At 31.4% G+C, this 21,473-nt stretch overlaps 1 protein-coding gene across 1 annotated transcript in view; it reads right to left on the reverse strand.

Annotated features, from left to right (window-relative positions):
• Positions 1-7,266, reverse strand: part of LOC137644805 (protein Star-like) — a 55,936-nt gene extending 48,670 nt beyond the window's left edge. Inside the window, exons 1-5 of the mRNA XM_068377699.1 lie at positions 7,027-7,266; positions 6,083-6,193; positions 2,858-2,931; positions 1,176-1,298; positions 494-688 (exon numbers count right to left, since the gene is read on the reverse strand). Coding sequence (XP_068233800.1) covers positions 494-688; positions 1,176-1,298; positions 2,858-2,931; positions 6,083-6,193; positions 7,027-7,054 — 531 coding nt within the window. The 5' untranslated portion in view covers positions 7,055-7,266. The remainder of the gene's footprint in view (positions 1-493; positions 689-1,175; positions 1,299-2,857; positions 2,932-6,082; positions 6,194-7,026) is intronic.
• Positions 7,267-21,473: the final 14,207 nt, after the last annotated feature.

Here is a 21,473-nt window from a genome sequence, read left to right on the forward strand (position 1 = left end):
AAACAAAAGGGGACCTTTCCTTTCTCCGCTCCTCCCAGCCTGACGAGGGATTCAGCCGAGTTTGGCTGGTACTGCCAAATAATAATAATGATAAAAATAAATCTACAGCCTCAAAGACCGAAAAAGCCTGATATTCTAAGAACAAATATAAGAATCTATGTTTTGCACTAGTGAACTTTCAATAGAGTAAAACTAACAGCTCTTCTAGGAGAAGGACATTCCAAAATCAAACCATTGTTCTCTAGTCTTGGGTTGTGCCATAGCCTCTGTACCACGGTCTTCCATAGGAAATATTTATTTTAATGTTGTTACTGTTCTTAAATTATTTCATTTTTCCTTATTTCCTTTCATCACTGGGCTATTTCCCCTGTTTGGGGCCCCTGGGATTGTAGCGTCCTGCTTTTCCAACTAGGGTTGTAGCTTAGCAAATAATAATAATAATAATAATAATAATAATGATAATAATAATAATAATAATAATAATAATAATTACCTTGGAAGGGTATGGATTGGGTGAAAGGCAGACATTGGCAGTCCAAGCTTTTCTGTGTTTAATTGTCAGTGATTTGTAATCCAATTCATCAGGCTCTATCAAGAGGCCTGTCCAGTTCAGCTCCCTTTCCAGGGTCAACGTATTGGACATAGTCTCACCGTCGAGAGCTCCTGCTTCTACGAAGAATCCATTACGCTGAAAGGGACGAATGCAAATTAAGATTTTTTTTTTTTTTTTTTTTTTTTTCGTTTTGTCAAATCTAAAACCTACTGTCATGAAGATATTGAACTCGACCAAAGTTATACAAAATCAGCCTTATCTTAAGGATTGTGCCTGTGAAACAAACACATACGTCAAAAGACAAACATAAAAAGGGGAAGACACAAACACCTGTTTGCATTTCAATAAATTAATGCATATTAAACTGACGTCACAAGAAACCAGTATTCCTACACTGTTAAAAAAGCTGTAATTTTAATATGAAATTCTCCATAAAAATATACTGTTCTCAGCCTTATTTCAGTAAAAAATACAGGCGACCGTAATTTTAACCTGCTTCGTTATTATCTCTTACGGGTTGGTGACTGTAATATCACTCCTTTACGTCAATATATCCGTTTTTAAAACGGTTGTGAAAAAAAAATGTTGTTATACTTAAAATTGTGGGAGAGTATCCACTGACCTTGTCCTTGAAGACTTCCCACAGGACATGGTTATAGAAGACTTCACTCTCATCAATTCCTTTGAGTGCTATATTGGCCTTACCCAAGAGATCGTACGGCTGGTCGGATGGCGGTTGGAGGATCTGCAGTGAACATGGATGAATTAATAGGATATATTAATAAATCAATAAATTGGTAAATAAAATAAGTCTATAATAGACAAGGAATTAATTAAGAGTTCTGCTTAACGGAAAGCTGGATAAACTTAAGTGTTTAATCATAAATCATAAAAATTGCGGTTGTTTAATCTAAAGCTTTGACTGGTTATTATTATTATTATTATTATTATTATTATTATTATTATTATTATTATTAGCTAAGCTACAACCCTAGTTGGAAAAGCAAGATGCTATAAGCCCAAGGGCTCCAACCGGGAAAAATAACCCAATGAGGAAAGGAAATATGGACATAAATAAGATACGAGAAATAAACGATAATTAAATGATTAACAATTAATGAAATATTTTAGCCATTTTTTATTCGTTGATATCAATAAATGATGGAATATTTCGTTAAAGATAAAAGTTTTAGGAAAAAAAATTACAATATCTAATTACATTTCAATAGGTAGAAAACTGATATACTAATAAAAATCGACATTTTGTGAAGAGATTAGGCCTAGCCATTATTTTATTCTTTGATATCAATAAATGATGAAATATTTCGTTTAAAATAAGTTTTGATCTAAAGCTAAAAGAACTTACAATTTTTGTGATTACATCTCTGTAGACTGAAAACTGATAAATGAAAAACTTGACATTTTTAGATTATCTGTCTTCAGAGCCGTAAACCTTCCTAACTTATATTTCTGTCATTTCAAAACCAAAACCGAATGAACTTTCAAACTTCAAATATCTTTGGGGAGACATTAAATTATATTATAAGATAACGCTTTTTCTTTATTATGTCAAGAATTCCGTTGTAATAGTTGATTTAATTGTACCAGATGTGAAATATTGGTTATCTCAATCAAATATCAGCCAAAGAAAAAGAATATTCAATACATACATATATGCATAAATATAATTGTAAATGTATATGTATATATATATATATATATATATATATATATATATATATATATATATATATATATATATATATATATATATATATGTGCTATTGAATATGTATATGCATAAAAACACACACATATATGTATACATATATATACTGTATATATATATATATATATATATATATATATATATATATACTGTATATATATATATATATATATATATATATATATATATATATATACTGTATATATATATATATATATATATATATATATATATATATATGTATATATATATATATATATATATATATATATATATACACACACACACACACACACACATATATATATATATATATATATATATATATATATATATGTATATACATACAAACACATATATATGTGTATATACATTATATGTCTACTACTCCAGCGAGAGTAAATGTTATCAACAGATTTATATCTGATCATCTTCTACAAAATTATTATTATTATTATTATTATTATTATTATTATTATTATTATTACCCTCTCTCTCTCTCTCTCTCTCTCTCTCTCTCTCTCTCTCTCTCTCTCTCTCTCAATATTAGTGATAAAAACAATGCATTAACATACCTCATTTCTTATATATTCAAGAAGCTCTGAATCATCTGTAGATATATGGCCATCTAAGGATCTTACCAGATAACCTGCAAAATAAAATAAAAAAAAGGAAAAAAAAGAGACAAATAATTAGTGAAAACATTACATATTACAGTGAATATTTGAGTCAAATGTTTATATTATGTTGTGAATGTTTTCTATAGTAGTACGTGTTTTTTTTTTTTTCAAACAAAGATAAGGCAAAGAGAAATCTAACATTTCAATGACATTGGTTAAAAATGTTATGATCGAATCAACACCCAATTCTACGGTCGTTTATAGCATTTGCCTTCAATATCTACATCTAGTGCCATAGCCTCTGTACCATGCCCTTCCACTGTCTTGGGTTAGAGTTCTCTTGGTTGAGGGTACACTCGGGCACCCTGTTCTGTCTTATATCTTATTTCTCTTCCTCTTGTTTTGTTAAAGTTTTTAAAGTTTATAAAGTGATATTTATTTTAACATTATTGCTCTTCTTAAAATATTATATTTTTCCTTGTTCCCTTTCCTCACTGAGCTATTTTCACTGTTGGAGCCCTTGGGCTTATAGCATCCTGCTTTTCCAACTAGGGTTGTAGCTTAGCAAGTAATAATACTCATAATAATAATAATAATAATAACTCCTACTATGAGATTCAGGGCCTCTGTAACACGGTTTTTCCGCAATAATTTTTTATCTATTAATCTCATAGATATAATGCTTCTTCAGAATGCACATTATATCGACACATAAATTTTGACTATATTCTGCAATACGTAGGTTGAATAAATTTGGTACTTATAATGTAAAAGTGGCATTTTTTGAAGACGGGCCAACTTACTCAGAGAAAAGGTTTCGAACGCACTCGTTACGTAACTTATGACGGCATTTCTTCCCTCTTTCTCGATCGATGATTGGCTATACGTAACGAAGGCTATACCTCTGCCAACAATGACACAAAAGTTTTATAAAAGCAAAGCAGTACACCTTTATGAACTCTGAAACCTCTCCACTGATAATTGTCATAATGAACAAACCAACAAAATATGTTAATAAATACAAAAACACTTCGATTATTAGTCTAACTCCCAAATAAGTTTCCTAAGAAATTACAGTCTACCTTATAGGTCACAATCAGATTTACAAGGTGTTGGGAATAGTTGGTAATTTTCAAAAACGTAGTAGACAAGCTTGACTTGATAACTGCTATATCCTATGTCAAGCAATTTTTATTTGTTGTCTATCTACCTACCTATTTACTGTAAAAAAAAAAAAGCCGATACCGTATTTTGGCTTTAAACCTTCACCAATAATTAGCGTCAGAATGATGACTTCATGAGGCTCCACCCACTTTGGCCTAGTTATAATTCAGGATAACACTGAAGGCTATTATGGGCATTGTTGGATCAGAAAATTTAAATTCTGGCTATAAAAACTCATTTCTCGAGTAGTTGTAAGAAGTGCTAAATGATCCTCAAGGATCCCAGCAGTTGGCCTAAACGTTTAATTCATTTATACTACTGTTGCGGCACTTCTGCTACTGTAGTATTACTACGCTAGCACAGATACCCCACCCACATTTATGTATCGTTCCGCCATTCATAAAGTCTTTGTAATGTTTTTTTCACTGTGCAATAAGCCATGGCTTCCTCGCAAATTAAGTTTAACATTAGATGATAGGTTATTTCATTAAGCTGACAAATTATGGCAACTGGGTATGTTATTGCCGATGTTGAAGCTAAAGATAAAGTATGATATCATTCCTTTATTGCATTATCATCTTTACTACTATTTGTTTTGCTACATATAGTACTTATTTTAAAGGATAAATGAATTATGTTCACTTTACTCCTATAAATTCCCATTAGATGTACAAATAAAACTCCTAAAACTATTCCTGATTTATTTACAAAATGCAGTCATGCCCAAAACATATACGGCCTAAGAAGAAGAAAAACAATTATATCGGATGATCCGTTGGTCTGATGGAGAGTTTAGCACAAAATTCTTATTTTAACAAAAAAAGTTATATAAAGACTGTTTACATACAATCTCTCTCTTTCTCTCTCTCTCTTGGTGGCATAGTGAATAGTTAATGGAACTTTTCAAAAGCCTGAATGACATTACGAGTATTATAATCATGTTACGCTATATACAAATCAGACCTTAAATATTGGATTTAAACTAAAAACTGAATAATTACCTATTCAGGCTATAGTAAATATGGCCACGGGGTTTCTCTTGACTGTATAAAGTTGCAAGTCGTAAGACAAATGCAGTTTTGCAACCAAGGGGGCAATTCCAAATCATGTTAGCCATTCTTGACTTATGGTTTTCAGAGCCGATGGAACAAGGTGAATGGGTGTCTGGTGGATGGGCGGGGCAAAATTTTGTCAAAAGGTGTTTACATTGCTTACGTAATGAATGTTTTCAACTCTTGGCTCGTAATCACTGGCCATGACGTCGGCTACTTCATTTTTACTCTATAAAAATTAAAACTATCGGGTTTAGGTTATTGATAATGCTGATAAAATTTGTGTGTGGTTGTAAAATATACATATGTCAACTTTCAGCTACATCCGATGCTTTGATAAGGAGCAAAGTCCAAAAAACCGTGTTACAGAGGCCCTGAATCTCATAGTAGCTCACCCTCATCTTTCAACAACCCACATTAGAGATCAGACCTTTGAGGAAATGTAAACATTCGATAAAATGTGTGTGTATGTGTGTGTGCGTGTTTAAAATTATGTACACTAACATATATGCATAAAATTCTTATCGAGTTAGTACGTTTTTCTTATTGACATCGTCTACGATGTCAGCAAAACCAAAATATCCACAACAATCAAGATATTCACTGTACATTATTTTTTTTATTTCATACATAAATACATGCATACATATACACATATATAAATATAAATATATATATATATATATATATATATATATATATATATATACATACATATATATGTATATATTTATACATATATATGTATATATATACATATATAAACACACATATATATGCATATAAATACGTATATATACACATATATATACAGTACATATATATATATATATATATATATATATATATATATATATATATATACTTCAACAGACTGAGCACGAGTTTTTAATGTTTCTTAAACAAAGTATGAATATTGGATTGATCCAACATAATCAAACAAAATCAAAGAAAACATACTGACCGCTGTATCTGGGTACGTGGGCTGAGACAAGTATCATCGACACTAATAAAACGCCGAAGAAACGGTATGCCCATATGCGGTAACAAGCCCAGGACTTTCTCAGTGCCAACCCTGGGTGGGGGGGGGGGTGAGAAATAATTCAATGATTCATGTAACTCAAATAGCAGGTGTTATCTCTCTTTTCATGTCAATGTAAAATTGTAAAATTACATTTTACTGATTGGCTGATAATAACTTATTAAATGGAGAATTGGTAATTATAGCAAAAAGGAATTAGCCATGAAATTATATAAATATCATGGATCATTCTATAATAATATCATGAAAACATACGTCTCTTATTAAATTAATTGGGTATTGGTAATTATAGCAAAGAGGAATTAGCGTTAAAATTAAATAAATTATATCATAGATCATTTTATAATAATATCGTAAAAATATACCTCTCATATATATATATATATATATATATATACATATATGTGTGTGTGTGTGTGGATGAAAATCAACACAATATCGTGTTCAAATAGAAATGAATTTCTACCTCATACTTGGGATCGAACCCAAGTATATATATTGCATATATATAGATTAATATATATATATATATATATATATATATATATATATACATATATATATATATATATATATATATATATATATATACATATATATATGTATACATATTTATATAAATATATATATATATATATATATATATATATATATATATATATATATACATATTTATATAAATAAATATATATATATATATATATATATATATATATATATATATATATATACATTTATATCATATAAAAACAAGTTTACTAAGATGAAATGTAAAAGCTATCTAATATTTGTATATAAAATTATCAATATCAATATAGGGAAAATTTAGAAAGAAGTTGTACAAACACATTCAGTAATATACATACCTTCGAATAAAGAACAACTAGTCTTCATTTTGAAGAATTATATAATAAACCTTTCAAAATCCTAGAGATATTTCACTTCCTTTAGATATTCATAATCATAAACGACAAAATGTTCACAAGCATCATTCAAAATGAAGAGACGAGAGAAGATTGCAATAGACAGTAATAACTGCACCAAATCTTTCTCATCATTTCATATTGTTTTTACGTGACCACTGCCAAAATCTAGGCCATTATGTGCCCACAATTGATCTATAAAATTTCAGAAAATACAATATATAAAAAATTTCAGAAATTTTTCACGTAACCACTGCTAAATTTCAGGCCAGCCATGTGCCCACAATTGATCTATAAAATTTCAGAAAATTTTCACGTAGCCAATGTTATAATCCAGGCCATTCATATGCCGACAATATATATAAAATTTCAGAAAACTTTCACATAACCACTGGTAAATTTGAGGCCAGTCATGTGCTAACAATATCTATAAAATATGGGAAAATTTTCACGTAACCACTGTTAAAATCCAGGACATTCATGTTCCCACAATTGATCTATAAAATTTCATAAAATATTCACGTAAACACTTAAAATACAGGTTATTCATGTGCCGACAATACTTATAAAATTTCAGAAAATATTCACGTAAACACTTAAAATACAGGTTATTCATGTGCCGACAATATCTATACAATTTCAGAACATTTTCACGTAACTACAGCTAAAATCCAGGCAAATCATGTGCCCACAATTGATCTATAAAATTTCAGAACATATTCACATAACCACTGCTAAAATCCAGTCCATTCATATGCCGACAATGTCTAAAATTTCAGGAGATTTTCACGTCACTACTGATAAAATCCAGGTCATTCAGATGCCGACCATATCTAAAAAATTTCAGAACATTTTCACGTAACCACTGCTAAAATCTAGGACATTCATGTTCTCACAATCTCTAAAACCGTTTTGGGCAATGTCTGTCCTTTCAGATCTTGTGCTGGAAGATTGGTAAGTAAACCGAGTAACGTTGGTATAACCCCCACGGGCAACTAGATATATGCTAGCTGGATGTACCTCGAGGATAAGCGCTTCATAACGTGGCAGACACATTCTGACGCACAGAAGTTAACTTGCTTAGATCGGTCGTTTGGTAGAAAAGGAAAACAGCGCGTATTTTTTTTTCGGTGATGATGTAGAGGACAATGCCTTCAATGTCGGGGTTTCGGGGTTTCGGTTAAAATTTCCTCATACGTAACGTGGACGTTAGTAGGAAAGTTCATTAACTTCTATAGCGCGCTGTTACTTTAATTATTATTGTTATTATTATTATTATTATTATTATTATTATTATTATTATTATTATTATTATTATTATTATTAGCCAAGCTACAACCCTAGTTGGAAAAGCAAGATGCTACAAGCCCAAGGCCTCCAATAGGGAAAAATAGCCCAGTGAGGAAAGGAAATAAGGATAAATAAATGATGAGAAATAAAGGATGAGTTAATTAATGAAACGTAAAGTTTGATATCATATTCTCGTCATTATTAAAACATTATTTATGCAGAAAGTTGTTCTTGATTCTGAACCACATATACTAAAATATTACTCTCTCTCTCTCTCTCTCTCTCTCTCTCTCTCTCTCTCTCTCTCTCTCTCTCTCTCTCTCACTCTCTCTCTCTCTCTCTCTCATAGTTAAAGTTAATATCCTACTACAGTCAGGATTAAAACACTAAATAAACAAAGATTTTCTCGATTCAAAGCCACATATACTGAAACTCTCTCTCTCTCTCTCTCTCTCTCTCCTCTCTCTCTCTCTCTCTCTCTCTCTCTCTCTCTCTCTCATAGTTAAAGTTTACATCATATTCTAGTCATGATTAAAGCATTATTATACAGACAAAATGTTCTTGGTTCCGAGGAATATATACTGAAACTCTCTCTCTCTCTCTCTCTCTCTCTCTCTCTCTCTCTCTCTCTCTCTCTCTCTCTCAAATACTGACAGATGTGCTTTTATTCTACATGACAAAAATTAAACAAACGAAATGCTCTCTCTCTCTCTCTGTCTCTCTCTGTCTCTCTCTCTCTCTCGTGGAAAACCTTTACATGTGTTAAGTAAATAATCCATACTTGCAAATGAAGCAATATCTCACTACTATGATAAATATTGTTAAGTAGACAAAATATCTAGAAACGTCATAGGAATAATTAGTTTCTTGACGATTAGAATGTTTGACTTTTATAAAGTTCCAGTAAATTCAAGAAATTACATAATTTCTATAAAGTTCAAACTTGCGGGAAATGTTTTTATGTTGAACAAGCTGACATAAGTCTTTCTATAGTTTATACATGAAATATCTGGCTTAATGTTAATGTCTTTAAAATATTTCATTTTACCTGTTCATTACTACTTATATCGTTCATTTATTGCCTTATTTCCATTCCTCACTGGACTATTCACTGTTGGAGCCCTTGGGCTTATAGCATCTTGCTTTCCCAATTAGGGTTGTAGCGTAGCTCCTGTATGCTCATCACGAAAAAGACAACACAAACACAGTTCTGATGTCTTCAGCATATACACACCCTCAAAAGTACTCATAAATGTATCTTGTGATGGAGAATCTAATTCAATTTTATGATGATATAAAATCGAATGTTCATTTCATCCATGGTATGGATTTTTTTTTTCTAATTGGTAACTCATGGCATCCTAAATTAGAGTAATTATGACTTCAGTTAGAGAGAGAGAGAGAGAGAGAGAGAGAGAGAGAGAGAGAGAGAGAGAGAGAGAGAGAGAGAGAGAGAGATTTCTACCTCATATTCAACTTTTTGCAAAAAAAAAAACATGAAGAATATATCTTGCAAATTTTGAAAATAGATATTAACTCATGCTATTTTCCATGTTAGAACCCTTGACCTTATAGCATCCTGCTTTTCCAACTAAAGGTGTAGCTGGGCAATCAATAATAATAATAATAATAATAATAATAATAATAATAATAATAATAATAATAATAATAATAATAATAAATGCGTACAAGTGCACTCAAATTGGAAAATGATAATAATAATAATAATAATAATAAAAATAATAATAATAGTAATAATAATAATTTCGTGCTAGTGCACTCTTTCAGCATGGCATATAATAATAACAACAACAATAATAACAATAATAGTAATAATAATAATGATAATAATAATAATAATAATAATAATGATAATAATAATAATAATAATAAATAATAATTCGTACCAGAGCACTCTTTCAATTACTGCCAGAATTTTACCTACAACGCAGGTAAAAGAAAAAAAAAATATCGTAGTCACACCATTGTAAAAAATACTGGGGGGAAAAGAGTATAATTGCAAGAAGAACAATTTTACGAATGTCAACATTCTGGCAACGGGAGTCTTGCGCCAAGGTTAGCTGTGACGTCTTATGTTCTTTTGTTTAACATCCAACTACAGAAACAACAGAAGCTTCCTCGAGTTTTGTGGCTGTTATAAAAAACTTAGAAAAACAACATATTTGGATACAATGTGGAAAAATAATCCTTGAAGAATGTGCTGATTAATATTGTAAAGTTTGTTATGAAAGATCTATATTAATGTTGTTACTGTTCATAGAAAATTTTATTTTAATTGTTCATTACTTCTTTTGTAGTCTATTTTCTTGTGGTTTATTTATTTCCCTATTTCTTTTCCTCACTGAGCTACTTTTCCCCGTTGGAGCCCTTGGGCTTATTGCATACTGCTTTTCAAACTAGGGTTGTAGCTTAGATAATAATAATAATAATAATAATAATAATAATAATAATAATAATAATAATAATAATAATAATAATAATAATAATAATTATAATAATAATATTAATAACAATAATAATAAATGGGTTTATTGAATACATAGAATATTGATAAAGCGAAGCGAGTTCAGGAGTGTGTTGATAAATGTGATAAACCAAAGCGAATTGTGTGTTGATAAATGTTGCAAAAATTATTAATCTAATATATAGAATATTGATAAAGCGAAGGAAGTTATCTGTTGATAAATGTTGCAAAAAAGATTAATTAAATATATAGAATATTGATAAAGCGAAGCGAGTTAAGTTGTGTTGATAAATGTTGCAAAAAAAGATTAATTAAATATATAGAATATTGATAAAGCGAAGCGAGTTAAGTTGTGTTGATAAATGTTGCAAAAATGATTAATTAAATATATCGAATATTGATAACGCGAAACAAATTGAGGATTACTTTTATTATTTTAGGAGAAATTATACTTTATAAGCTTCACATAATGATTGATTTATATAAAAGAACTGACATTTATAAGAATGTTGCCTTTAAAAAGTGAAGAATCAATCAATAGATGATTGAATAGATGACAAATACTTCAAGTTTGGGTTTCGAAATTTACAAGATTATATTCTTCATGGTTTTTTTTCGGTAAAAAAGCTGAATATGAGGTAGAAATCTCTCTCTCTCTCTCTCTCTCTCTCTCTCTCTCTCTCTGAAGACAATTACTTTCATTTAGTTTACCATACTTGTGATCACATAAGAATAATTCTTCATTTTCGTGGTGAGGTAGAAATCTCTCTCTCTCTCTCTCTCTCTCTCTCTCTCTCTGAAGACAATTACTTTCATTTGGAATACCAGAGTTTACCATACTTGTGATCATATAAGAATAATTCTTCTTTTTCGTGGACCTGAAAAGGAGGCACCCTACCCCTTGTCACGTTTACATCCTGAGTTCAACTGCATTCCCAAAATCAACACCCCCTCATCTTTTTATAAGTTCTCTTCGTATAATAGTCACCTTCCCAGTTTAACTTTTGTTTGCCCTCTTGTTATCCACCTTGCAGGCTGCCAACGCAAGAGCGCGGGTCTTGCTCTTAAAGCAAGGCATTCTAGAACGAACGAACAAGATTGGCTCTTTGTTATTGCCGTGTTCATTGCTGAACAAGTCTCGTGAATTCCCCACGCTTGGCTTTGTTGTTCTATCCTTAAATACTTCTAAGTCTTCTTTTTCCTTGATCAGTTCTTTCTATCAAGCCATTTTTCTTCATTGGCTTATGCGAGATACTTATTATCATTATTATTATTATTATTATTATTATTATTATTATTTATTATTATTATTATTATTATTATTTTTATTATTACTACTTGCTAAGCTACAAACTTAGTTGGAAAAGCAGGATGCTATAAGCCCAGGGGCTCCAACTAGGAAAATAGCCCAGTGAGGAAAGGAAAAAAAGGAAAATAAAATATTTCAATAAGAGTAACATTAAAATAAATATCTCATAGATAGATTATAAAAAACTTTAAAGAGTTAGATTTCACCAGTCGTCTCTATCTTAAGCTTTTAAATCAATACTTCTCCATTCATCATCTCCTACTTCACGCTTTATAGTAATCAGCCATGTAGGCCTGAGTCTTCCAACTCTTCTAGCGCCTTGTGGAGCTCAGTTAAAAGTTTGGTGAACTAATCTCTCTCGGAGATGGCGCAGAGCATGGCCAAACCATCTCCATCTACCCATCTACAAATTTATAGTTTTTAGAGTTACTGACTTGGCTTTCATCTGAAACATAACTTGAAAAGTATATGGACAATGGAAGACAAATCTTCAATAATAAGTTAATTTTGAGTTAGTATACAATTTCTGTATATATCACTGATAATTAATAATTGGTGAACGTAACTTAACACAGTCAGAAGCCTTTACGACAACTTAGCAAAATATTAGATCAATTTTGAGTTATTTTTCATTTGAATCAGGTTAGGTGATTGAAATGTTTTAAGCATGTTATGAAGAATAGGGGAATAAAGAGGAGGAATATTAGGTAGTGTGGTAGTTTTTCTTAGTTTAATAATAATAATAATAATAATAATAATAATAATAATAATAATAACAACCACGTATATATTGTTATAAAATTTGATTTAGGCGAAGTCTTCTGAAAAGATTTCAAGTTATTGATGGGGTTGAAAAATAACTTATGAGATATTGGGAATTTATGTTCAGGAAATTAGTTATAACAGTCCCCCCTAAACAATGTACCAAAAAAAAGATCCGTTTTCTTTATATAAACTAGATAGAAAATGAGAAATGTTTATGAATTGGTAAACTATGGCAATACCTAAGATATTACTTAATTATGAAAAGCCTCCATAAGACTAAACTTTAGTATTTTCTACTCTTATTATTTGATAAGAAAGTTTTATGAAAACAACCATTAAGACCATATATCATATAAGTCTGAAATTTACCATTAAGTAGATACCAATATGTCTCTGAGATTTACTTTTAGGTAGATATACTTTTATAACTGAATTCAAAATTTATGGCATGATGTAATAACAACAATAATAGACACGTAAATTGATTGAAACGCTAGTAATAAAGATTATGTTTATTACCGCAAATATATCTACTTATGTAATATCAATTGATGGGAAAATAATATTTACGGACGGAGACACATTTCGAACATGAAAAAAAAGTTTTGTTTCACCTTTACATACCGTTTTCCCAGTATGTTTTCCCCACCCAAAACCCCGGGTTCTCACTAAGGGGGTCACCCATTATCGGCGGATATATATATATATATATATATATATATATATATATATATATATATATATATATATATATATATATATATTGTCACTAAGTATTTAATTGCAGTGAAAATGAGTGTCATTTTCGAAGAATACGGGCGGTTTTATTATTATTATTATTATTATTATTATATTATTATTATTTATTGCTAAGCTTCAACCCTAGTTGGAAAAAACATTATGCTATAAGCCCAGGGGCCCCAACAGGGAAAATAGCACAGTGAGGAAAGGAAACAAGGAAAAACAAAATATTTCAAGAACAGTGACAACATTAAAATTAATTTCCTATATTAACCATTAACAAGAGGAAGAGAAATTAGATAGAATAGTGTGTCCAAGAGAATCCTCAAGCAAGAGAACTCTAATCCAAGATAGTGAAGACTAAGCAGCCTGTCCCTGATATATCATACTCTTGTAAAATTTATATGAAATCCCAAGCAGACTGGAATGGGATTTTGCATGATCTTTTGTGCTTGAATTGGTCACAATTATATAGTAGTGTAGATCCTGTTGTACCTTTGAATGTGAATATAGTCAACATAATTGATACGCATATTCCTTCTCGTGTGCTAAGGTACCCAGTGAAGGACAAACCATGGTTCAATGATGATTGTAGACATGCTTATTTGGAGAAACAGGAGGCCTATCATCTTTGGAAGGGTAACAGATCAGATCTGACCTGGAACAACTATACTCAGCTTCGAGCTTTTGCTCATAGAGTTTATGCCTCAACTGAAAAGGAGTACAATTCAACCATAAAAGAAACCCTTTCTGGTACAACTCACGAACATAAATGGTGGTCTACCCTTAAATCTGCACTCTTTGGTATAGATGTAACAGTTCCTCCTTTACTTAAACCAGATGGCTCAGTCACTCACTGTCCAAAGGAAAAGGCAACCCTTTTGGCTGATGTTTTTGACAGTAAACAGAGTAATGAAAAACTTGAACTTCCTCATTCATGTTTTCCTGAGGCTAAACTAACTATTTTAGCTTTTCGATCTTGTGAAATTAAAACTCTGTTGATGGACCTTGATGCTTATGGAGGTGTAGACCCAAATGGTATTTTTCCTTTGTTTTTTATAAAGACAGCAGATTTCTTAGCTTCAAAGTTATCTGTTATTTTGCGCAAGTTAGCAAGAAGAGGAGCTTTTAGCACTTGTTGGAGAATTGGTAATGTTACTCCTCTATGTAAACGTGTTTGTGGTAGCTCAAGTCCCACTGATTACCGCCCAATTTCCATAACTCCCATATTTTCTAGTTTTTGAACGTCTTCTGTCAAAACGTCTTTATAGATTTGCAATATGGTTTTCGTAAAGGCCTTGGAGCATGTGATGCCCTTCTTACAATCTCCAGTGCTGTACAGAAATCTCTTGCTTGTGGTCATAAAGTTCGTATGATTGGCCTTGATTTTAGTGCTGCCTTTGACCGTGTTAATCATGAGGCCCTTGTTTTCAAACTGAAACAGTTGGGAGTGGGTGGGTCGTTTCTTAGCATTACTATTGAATTTTTAAGTAATACGTCTCAAAGAGTTGTTGTTGATGGGCACCATAGTGAGTATAGGAATGTGATATCCTGTGTTCCACAGGGTAGTGTTTTTGGCCTAGAAAACAAGCTTGTTGAATATGCAGGTGATGCTACTCTCTTTGCATCAATTCCATCCCCTGAATGCAGATCTGGGGTTGGTGAATCCCTTCATAGAGATTTAGCTAAAATTAGTGCATGGTGCAAATTATGGGGTATGAAGTTGAATCCTAACAAAATTCAGTATGATTGTAAGTAGGTCTAGGACGGTAGCTCCTCAACATCCGGATCTCAGTATTGATAATGTTTCTTTAAATTTGTATGATTCTTTTAAAATTTTAGGTGTGATTCGCAACAGCAAATTTACTTTTGAGAAACACATTAGGTCTGTGCCTTCCTCAATTGCACAAAAAATTGGCTTATTGAGAAAGTCTTTTAAGATTTTCGGTGATCATTCTATTCTGAAGAAGTTTTAATTCTTTCATTCTACCTTGTTTTGAGTATTGTTCTCCTGTCTGGTCTTCAGCTGCTGATTCTCATCTTAATTTGTTGGACAGAAACTTACGGTCTATTAAATTTCTTATTCCTGATCTAGATATTAATCTTTGGCACCGTCGTTCAATTAGTTCATTATGCATGTTGCACAAGATTTTTCATAACTCTGACCATCCTTTACATTCAGATCTTCCTGGACAATTCTATCCTGTTCGTAATACTAGGCAGGCAGTTAATTCTAATAGCCAGGCCTTCTCCATCATGAGGCTCAATACTACACAATATTCTAGAAGTTTTATTCCAGGTGTTACCAAGTTGTGGAATGATCTTCCTAATCGGGTAGTTGAATCAGTAGAACTTCAAAAGTTCAAAGTTGGAGCAAATGTTTTTATGTTGACCAGGCTGACATGAGTCTTTTTATAGTTTATATATGACATATCTGTTTTTGACGTTGTTAATAATTTATATATGACATATCTATTTTGACGTTGTTACTGTTTTTAGAATGATTTATTGTTAATTTGTTCTTATCATTTGTTTATTTCCTTTCCTCACTGGGCTATTTTTCTCTATTGGAGCCCTTGGGCTTATAGCATCTTGCTTTTCCAACTAGGGTTTTAGCTTAGCTAGTAATAATATTAATAATAATAATAATAATGGTGGAAGACCATGGTACATAGGCTATGGCACTACTCAAGACTAGAGAACAATGGTTTGATTTTGGAGTGTCCTTCTCCTAGAAGAGCTGCTTACCATAGCTAAAGAGTCTCTTCTACCCTTACCAAGAAGAAAGTGGCGGTCATTAAACAATTACAGTGCAGTTGTTAACCCCTTGGCTGAAGAGAAATATTTTAGAATTCGCAAGCAAAAGTTTCTCACCAATTTTCATTTTTCTTGTAAAACTATTTTTTTTCATTTTCTTTTGGCTAAAGAGTCACCCGGGAGATATGTTTTTCGAAAACAATGCCGTGTAAAATTAGATTTAAATCCGGTATCTTTATAATATATTCCATGGGATATTGCCTTTCAGGATACAAACATCATCTTAGGCTAGCCAGGAAGCTCTCATGAATAAGAAAAAAAAAACACAAAATATATTCAGTTTTTATAGGGTTTTATGAACTAACGTACTACGAAAACACACTTTATATTTCTTCTATAAACGTGCTTTCTTCCCATTTTTGTATGGGGGAAGCACGGTTACCTTCTTTTGCAGGGCTTTGCTTTGGCTTTGGGGTAGACCGTAGTCCTGATCGGGTGCCCTGCCTGACATCGCTTAGACCGCGGTATGTTTATGCGTTGTACCAGTCACCAGCGTCCTTCCTCCCAGCAGCCAGGAGTCCTGGCGCGGTTAGGTCTACAGTTCGTGTGAGGTGACTTATGTTTTTAGGTGTTGATACAAGCACATCAGAATATTGAGTTTTGTTTATAATAAAATATTTTCTCATAGAATGTAATGATAAAAACGGACTCTGAGTATAAGTAGAAAATAAGATGTAGTACTTACACGGATGCGAGAATATAATTATATGGTCAGCATATAGACTGTATATGATATTCTCTCTCTATAAGTTTACATATATATCCATCTAAATGATATATATATATATATATATATATATATATATATTATATTTATATATGTGTATATATATAATATATATATATTATATTCATATATGTGTATATATATAATATATATATATATATATATATATATATATATACTGTATATATATGCATATTATGCATATATATACTGTATATATATGCATATTATGCATTATATATATTACATATAAATTATATATACTTGCATATATATACATATATAGGCGTATATATACATACACACACACACACACACACACACATATATATATATATATATATATATATATATATATATATATATATATATAAATATATATATTTATGTACACATATATGCATATATACAGTACATATACTGTATAATATTAGATCCTACAAGTGACTATTGAAATTCAAATGCAATATATTGCATTGAATTCGAAAACTGAATATAAACCTTTTCAGCGGCCCGAAGTGCAAGGCCCAAATTCAATTTGGTCACAATTTTCCAGAGACTGATTTAAAATTCTTACAGAAATGCGACATGGAAGAAGCGACAGATTGCAACGTAGAGTATCATTTATTTATATACTCTAAAAGGTAAAAAGAGAATCCTAGGTGTCATATTGCGGTATGGGAGCGAGCGTTAAAATGTGGGGGCGAACGAAATCTAATGAAACTCACTTAACTAGCGACGCTTAATGTCATTAAGGTTTAAAAAAAGTTGATATCTTTTCTAACTGTTCCGTGACGTTTGAGGCTGGAAAACTCACTTATTCTGAATTGTGATGTTTGGAATACATAAGTTTTGTATTTTGATTATGTTACAGTGTCTTTATCTACAGGGGTAGATGGAGATGGTTTGGTCATGCTCTTCTCACTCCCCAAGAGAGATTAGTTTCTCCAAACATTTAATTGTGCTCCACGAGGCACTAGAGGAGTTGGAAAATCCAGGCCTACATGGCTGAGGACTATGAAGCATGAAGCTGGAGATGATGAATGGAGAAGTATTGAATTAAAAGCTCAAGATAGAGGCGACTGGCGAAATCTAACCGAGGCCCTTGGCGTTAAAAGGCGTAGGAGATGATGATAATTATAATAATGACAATATTCAATATAATTATAATAATGATAATATCAAGATAACATATAATCTTTTAGATTACAGTAACCTGTAATTTTGTCTCACAAACTGCACGGATACTGACAAAAAAAAACTTGGATAGCAATACTGGTTATATAAATACTAAAACTAGAAATTCCCTCGAATCCCGCTATTTCATATCAGAAAAAAATGTCATTTGAATTAATGAATCATTTTACTACTATGTTTGATAACTAGTTTGTCTGTATGTTTAACCCATTACGCAAAAAATCATTTGAGTAATTTACATGAAATCTATTCGGAAGGCTTGTATTTGGATTCGAAACATGTAGGAAGGACTATCGTTGCGGATAGATTGCGCACAGTATCATAATGTTTATACATTCATTTGTTTGAACAAATCGCTACCTCATTGCAAGAGGGTCGTAACTCCAAATTCCTGATTTTTCAGGAGACGCATTTAAAAGTTGCTAAGTCCTATGAATTTGATCATGTTTCATAATCTTCTTAGTGCCATCTCTCGGCTGCTAATTCACCTAGATTTACGACACTTTTACCAAAAGATGCAGAATCAATTCGCCAATCTTGTACACCATATAACTCAAAACTAGCAAATTTTGAGTTACGACCCTCTTGCAATGAGGTAGCGAAATGTTGTCAGACACTGATTCATTGATTAAGGATGTGGCTACATGTGATCCCATTTCCACCTTCGCCAAGGAGGTTATAAAATGACTTTCGTTTATTTATCTATTAGCAAGATTACGTCCAAACTTATTGCCCGATTTTCACCAAATTTGAACACCGGATAAACATTATGTTCCAGAAGAATTCATTGAAGTTTGGATGGGATCCTGAAGAAGATCGCGAGTCTGGTTACCTGCGCCAACGCCATTGCAAAGGTTATGTTTTGATAGACGTGTATTTATCTATACATATTTGTTTGTGTGTTCGTGATTCGCATAACTCAAAAACTATTTGACCGAATCTAATGAAATTTGGTGGGATGACTGGTCATGATTCAAGGACAATTTGCTTAAATTTTGGGAGTGATTGGGTCAAAGATCACGAACCTCACCATCCTTGAGAGCTAAGGAAGGGGGGTTAGGGAGAGCCTATAGGTCTACCTCCTGAGTCATCAGCAGCCATTGCCTTTCCCTCCCTGGTCCTAGCTTGGATAGAGAGGGGGCTTAGACGCTGGTCATATGTATATATGGTTAATCTCCAGGGCATAATTGTCCTGCTTGCTAGGGCAATGCCACTGTCCCTTGGCTTTGTCATTCATGAGGGGTCTTTAAACCCCTAAACCTTTAAACTCTCTCTTCTCGTATGTCAACGGCTTATGTATATATATATATATATATATATATATATATATATGTATATATATATGTATATATATTTATATATAGATAATAATAATAATAACAATAATAATAATGATAATAATAATATTATTATTATTATTATTATTATTATTATTATTATTATTATCTTTTGAATGATAAGTCAGAAGATTTACTGAACAAGCGAAAAAAAAAGATAAAAAAAAAATTCTTTGAGAATTCAGTCCATCTTGTTATTTTCCATCACTTTTACATTTACTAAATATACTTTTGGCAAATAGATAGAGATAAAAGAAAATACACAAAAGCTTCCGGGTGGCATTGAAAGGCCTTGAAGAGAGAGAGAGAGAGAGAGAGAGAGAGAGAGAGAGAGAGAGAGAGAGAGAGAGAGAGCATAATGGCTTAGCAAAGGCTCATTATCATTAACGAATTCACTAAGAAGAATGAAAATGAGTTTGCAATTCTTTTACGGTTGGCCCTTGGTACCTATTTGCTTTAATGAAATAGCAATTACGAAGAAGCAATTGCAAGAGGATATCATAATATTGATTTTTTATCTCTGTTTTTAACTCCTTGAAAGAAAATTCTGTTATCTCAAGTTTTCCAAATCAGTAGTTGCTCGATAAAATGGTTCCCTTGATTGAGGGTACACTCGGGCACACTATTCTATCTTATTTCTTCTTCCTCTGTTTTTTTGAAGTTTTTATTGTATATATATGAATTTGTTTTATTACTGCTTTATTTAATTGTTAATCACTTCCCTTGTAGTTTATTTATTTCCTTATTCCTTTTCCTCACTGGGCTACTTTTCCCTGTTGGAGCCCTTAGGCTTATGGCATCCTGCTTTTCGAACTAGGGTTGTAGCTTAGCAAGTGATGGTAATAACAATAATAATAATAATAATGATGACAATAATAATAATAATGATAATAATCATAAATAATAATAATAATAATGATAAATAATAATAATAATAATGATAATAATAATAATAATAATAATAATAATAATAATAATAATAAAAGTCAATTTTTGAAAGAAAATCCTGTTATCAAAAAGTTTTCTAAATCAATAGTTGGATAATAAAATGGCTATCGTTAATAATTAGATTTGAAAGAAAATCCTGTTATAGGAAAATTTTCCCAATTAAATAATTGGTTAATAAAATGGTTCTCGTTAATAACAAAATTTTGACAGAAAATCCTGTTATTGGAAACATTAATATGACAGTTCTTTTCAGAAGTGTTTTTTTTTTCTTTTTTTAATGATTACTTTTTTGATTTTCAAGATTTTACATAGAACTATTCACGAGGTAAAATTATTTTTCCCCCTTTTTTATGCTTCCTAAGAAAACCTTAACCTCCTAATTTATTAATAATGATAATGACAGAGATAATTATATCTCATTAAACATTACTACACGATAGGAAATCTTTTGAAAATAACTTTTCAATAACTTAAGTACATGGACTACCCTTAGGACTTTTTTCCTCTTCAATCGTTTATTTATCTCCTTATTTCCTTTCCTCACTGGGCTATTTTTCCCTGTTGGAGCCCTTGGGCTTAAAACATCTTGCTTTTCCAACTAGGGTTATAGCTTAGCTAATAATAATAATAATAATAATGATAATAATAATAATAAAATCACTTAAAAATCAAACCATTGTTCTCTAGTCTTGGGTAGTGCCATTGCCTCTGTATTAGGGTCTTCCACTGTCTTCGGTTAGAGTTCTCTGGCTAGAGGGTACACTCGGGCACACT

This window comes from Palaemon carinicauda, chromosome 8 (genome assembly GCF_036898095.1).
Source record: "Palaemon carinicauda isolate YSFRI2023 chromosome 8, ASM3689809v2, whole genome shotgun sequence".
NCBI lineage: Eukaryota > Metazoa > Arthropoda > Malacostraca > Decapoda > Palaemonidae > Palaemon > Palaemon carinicauda.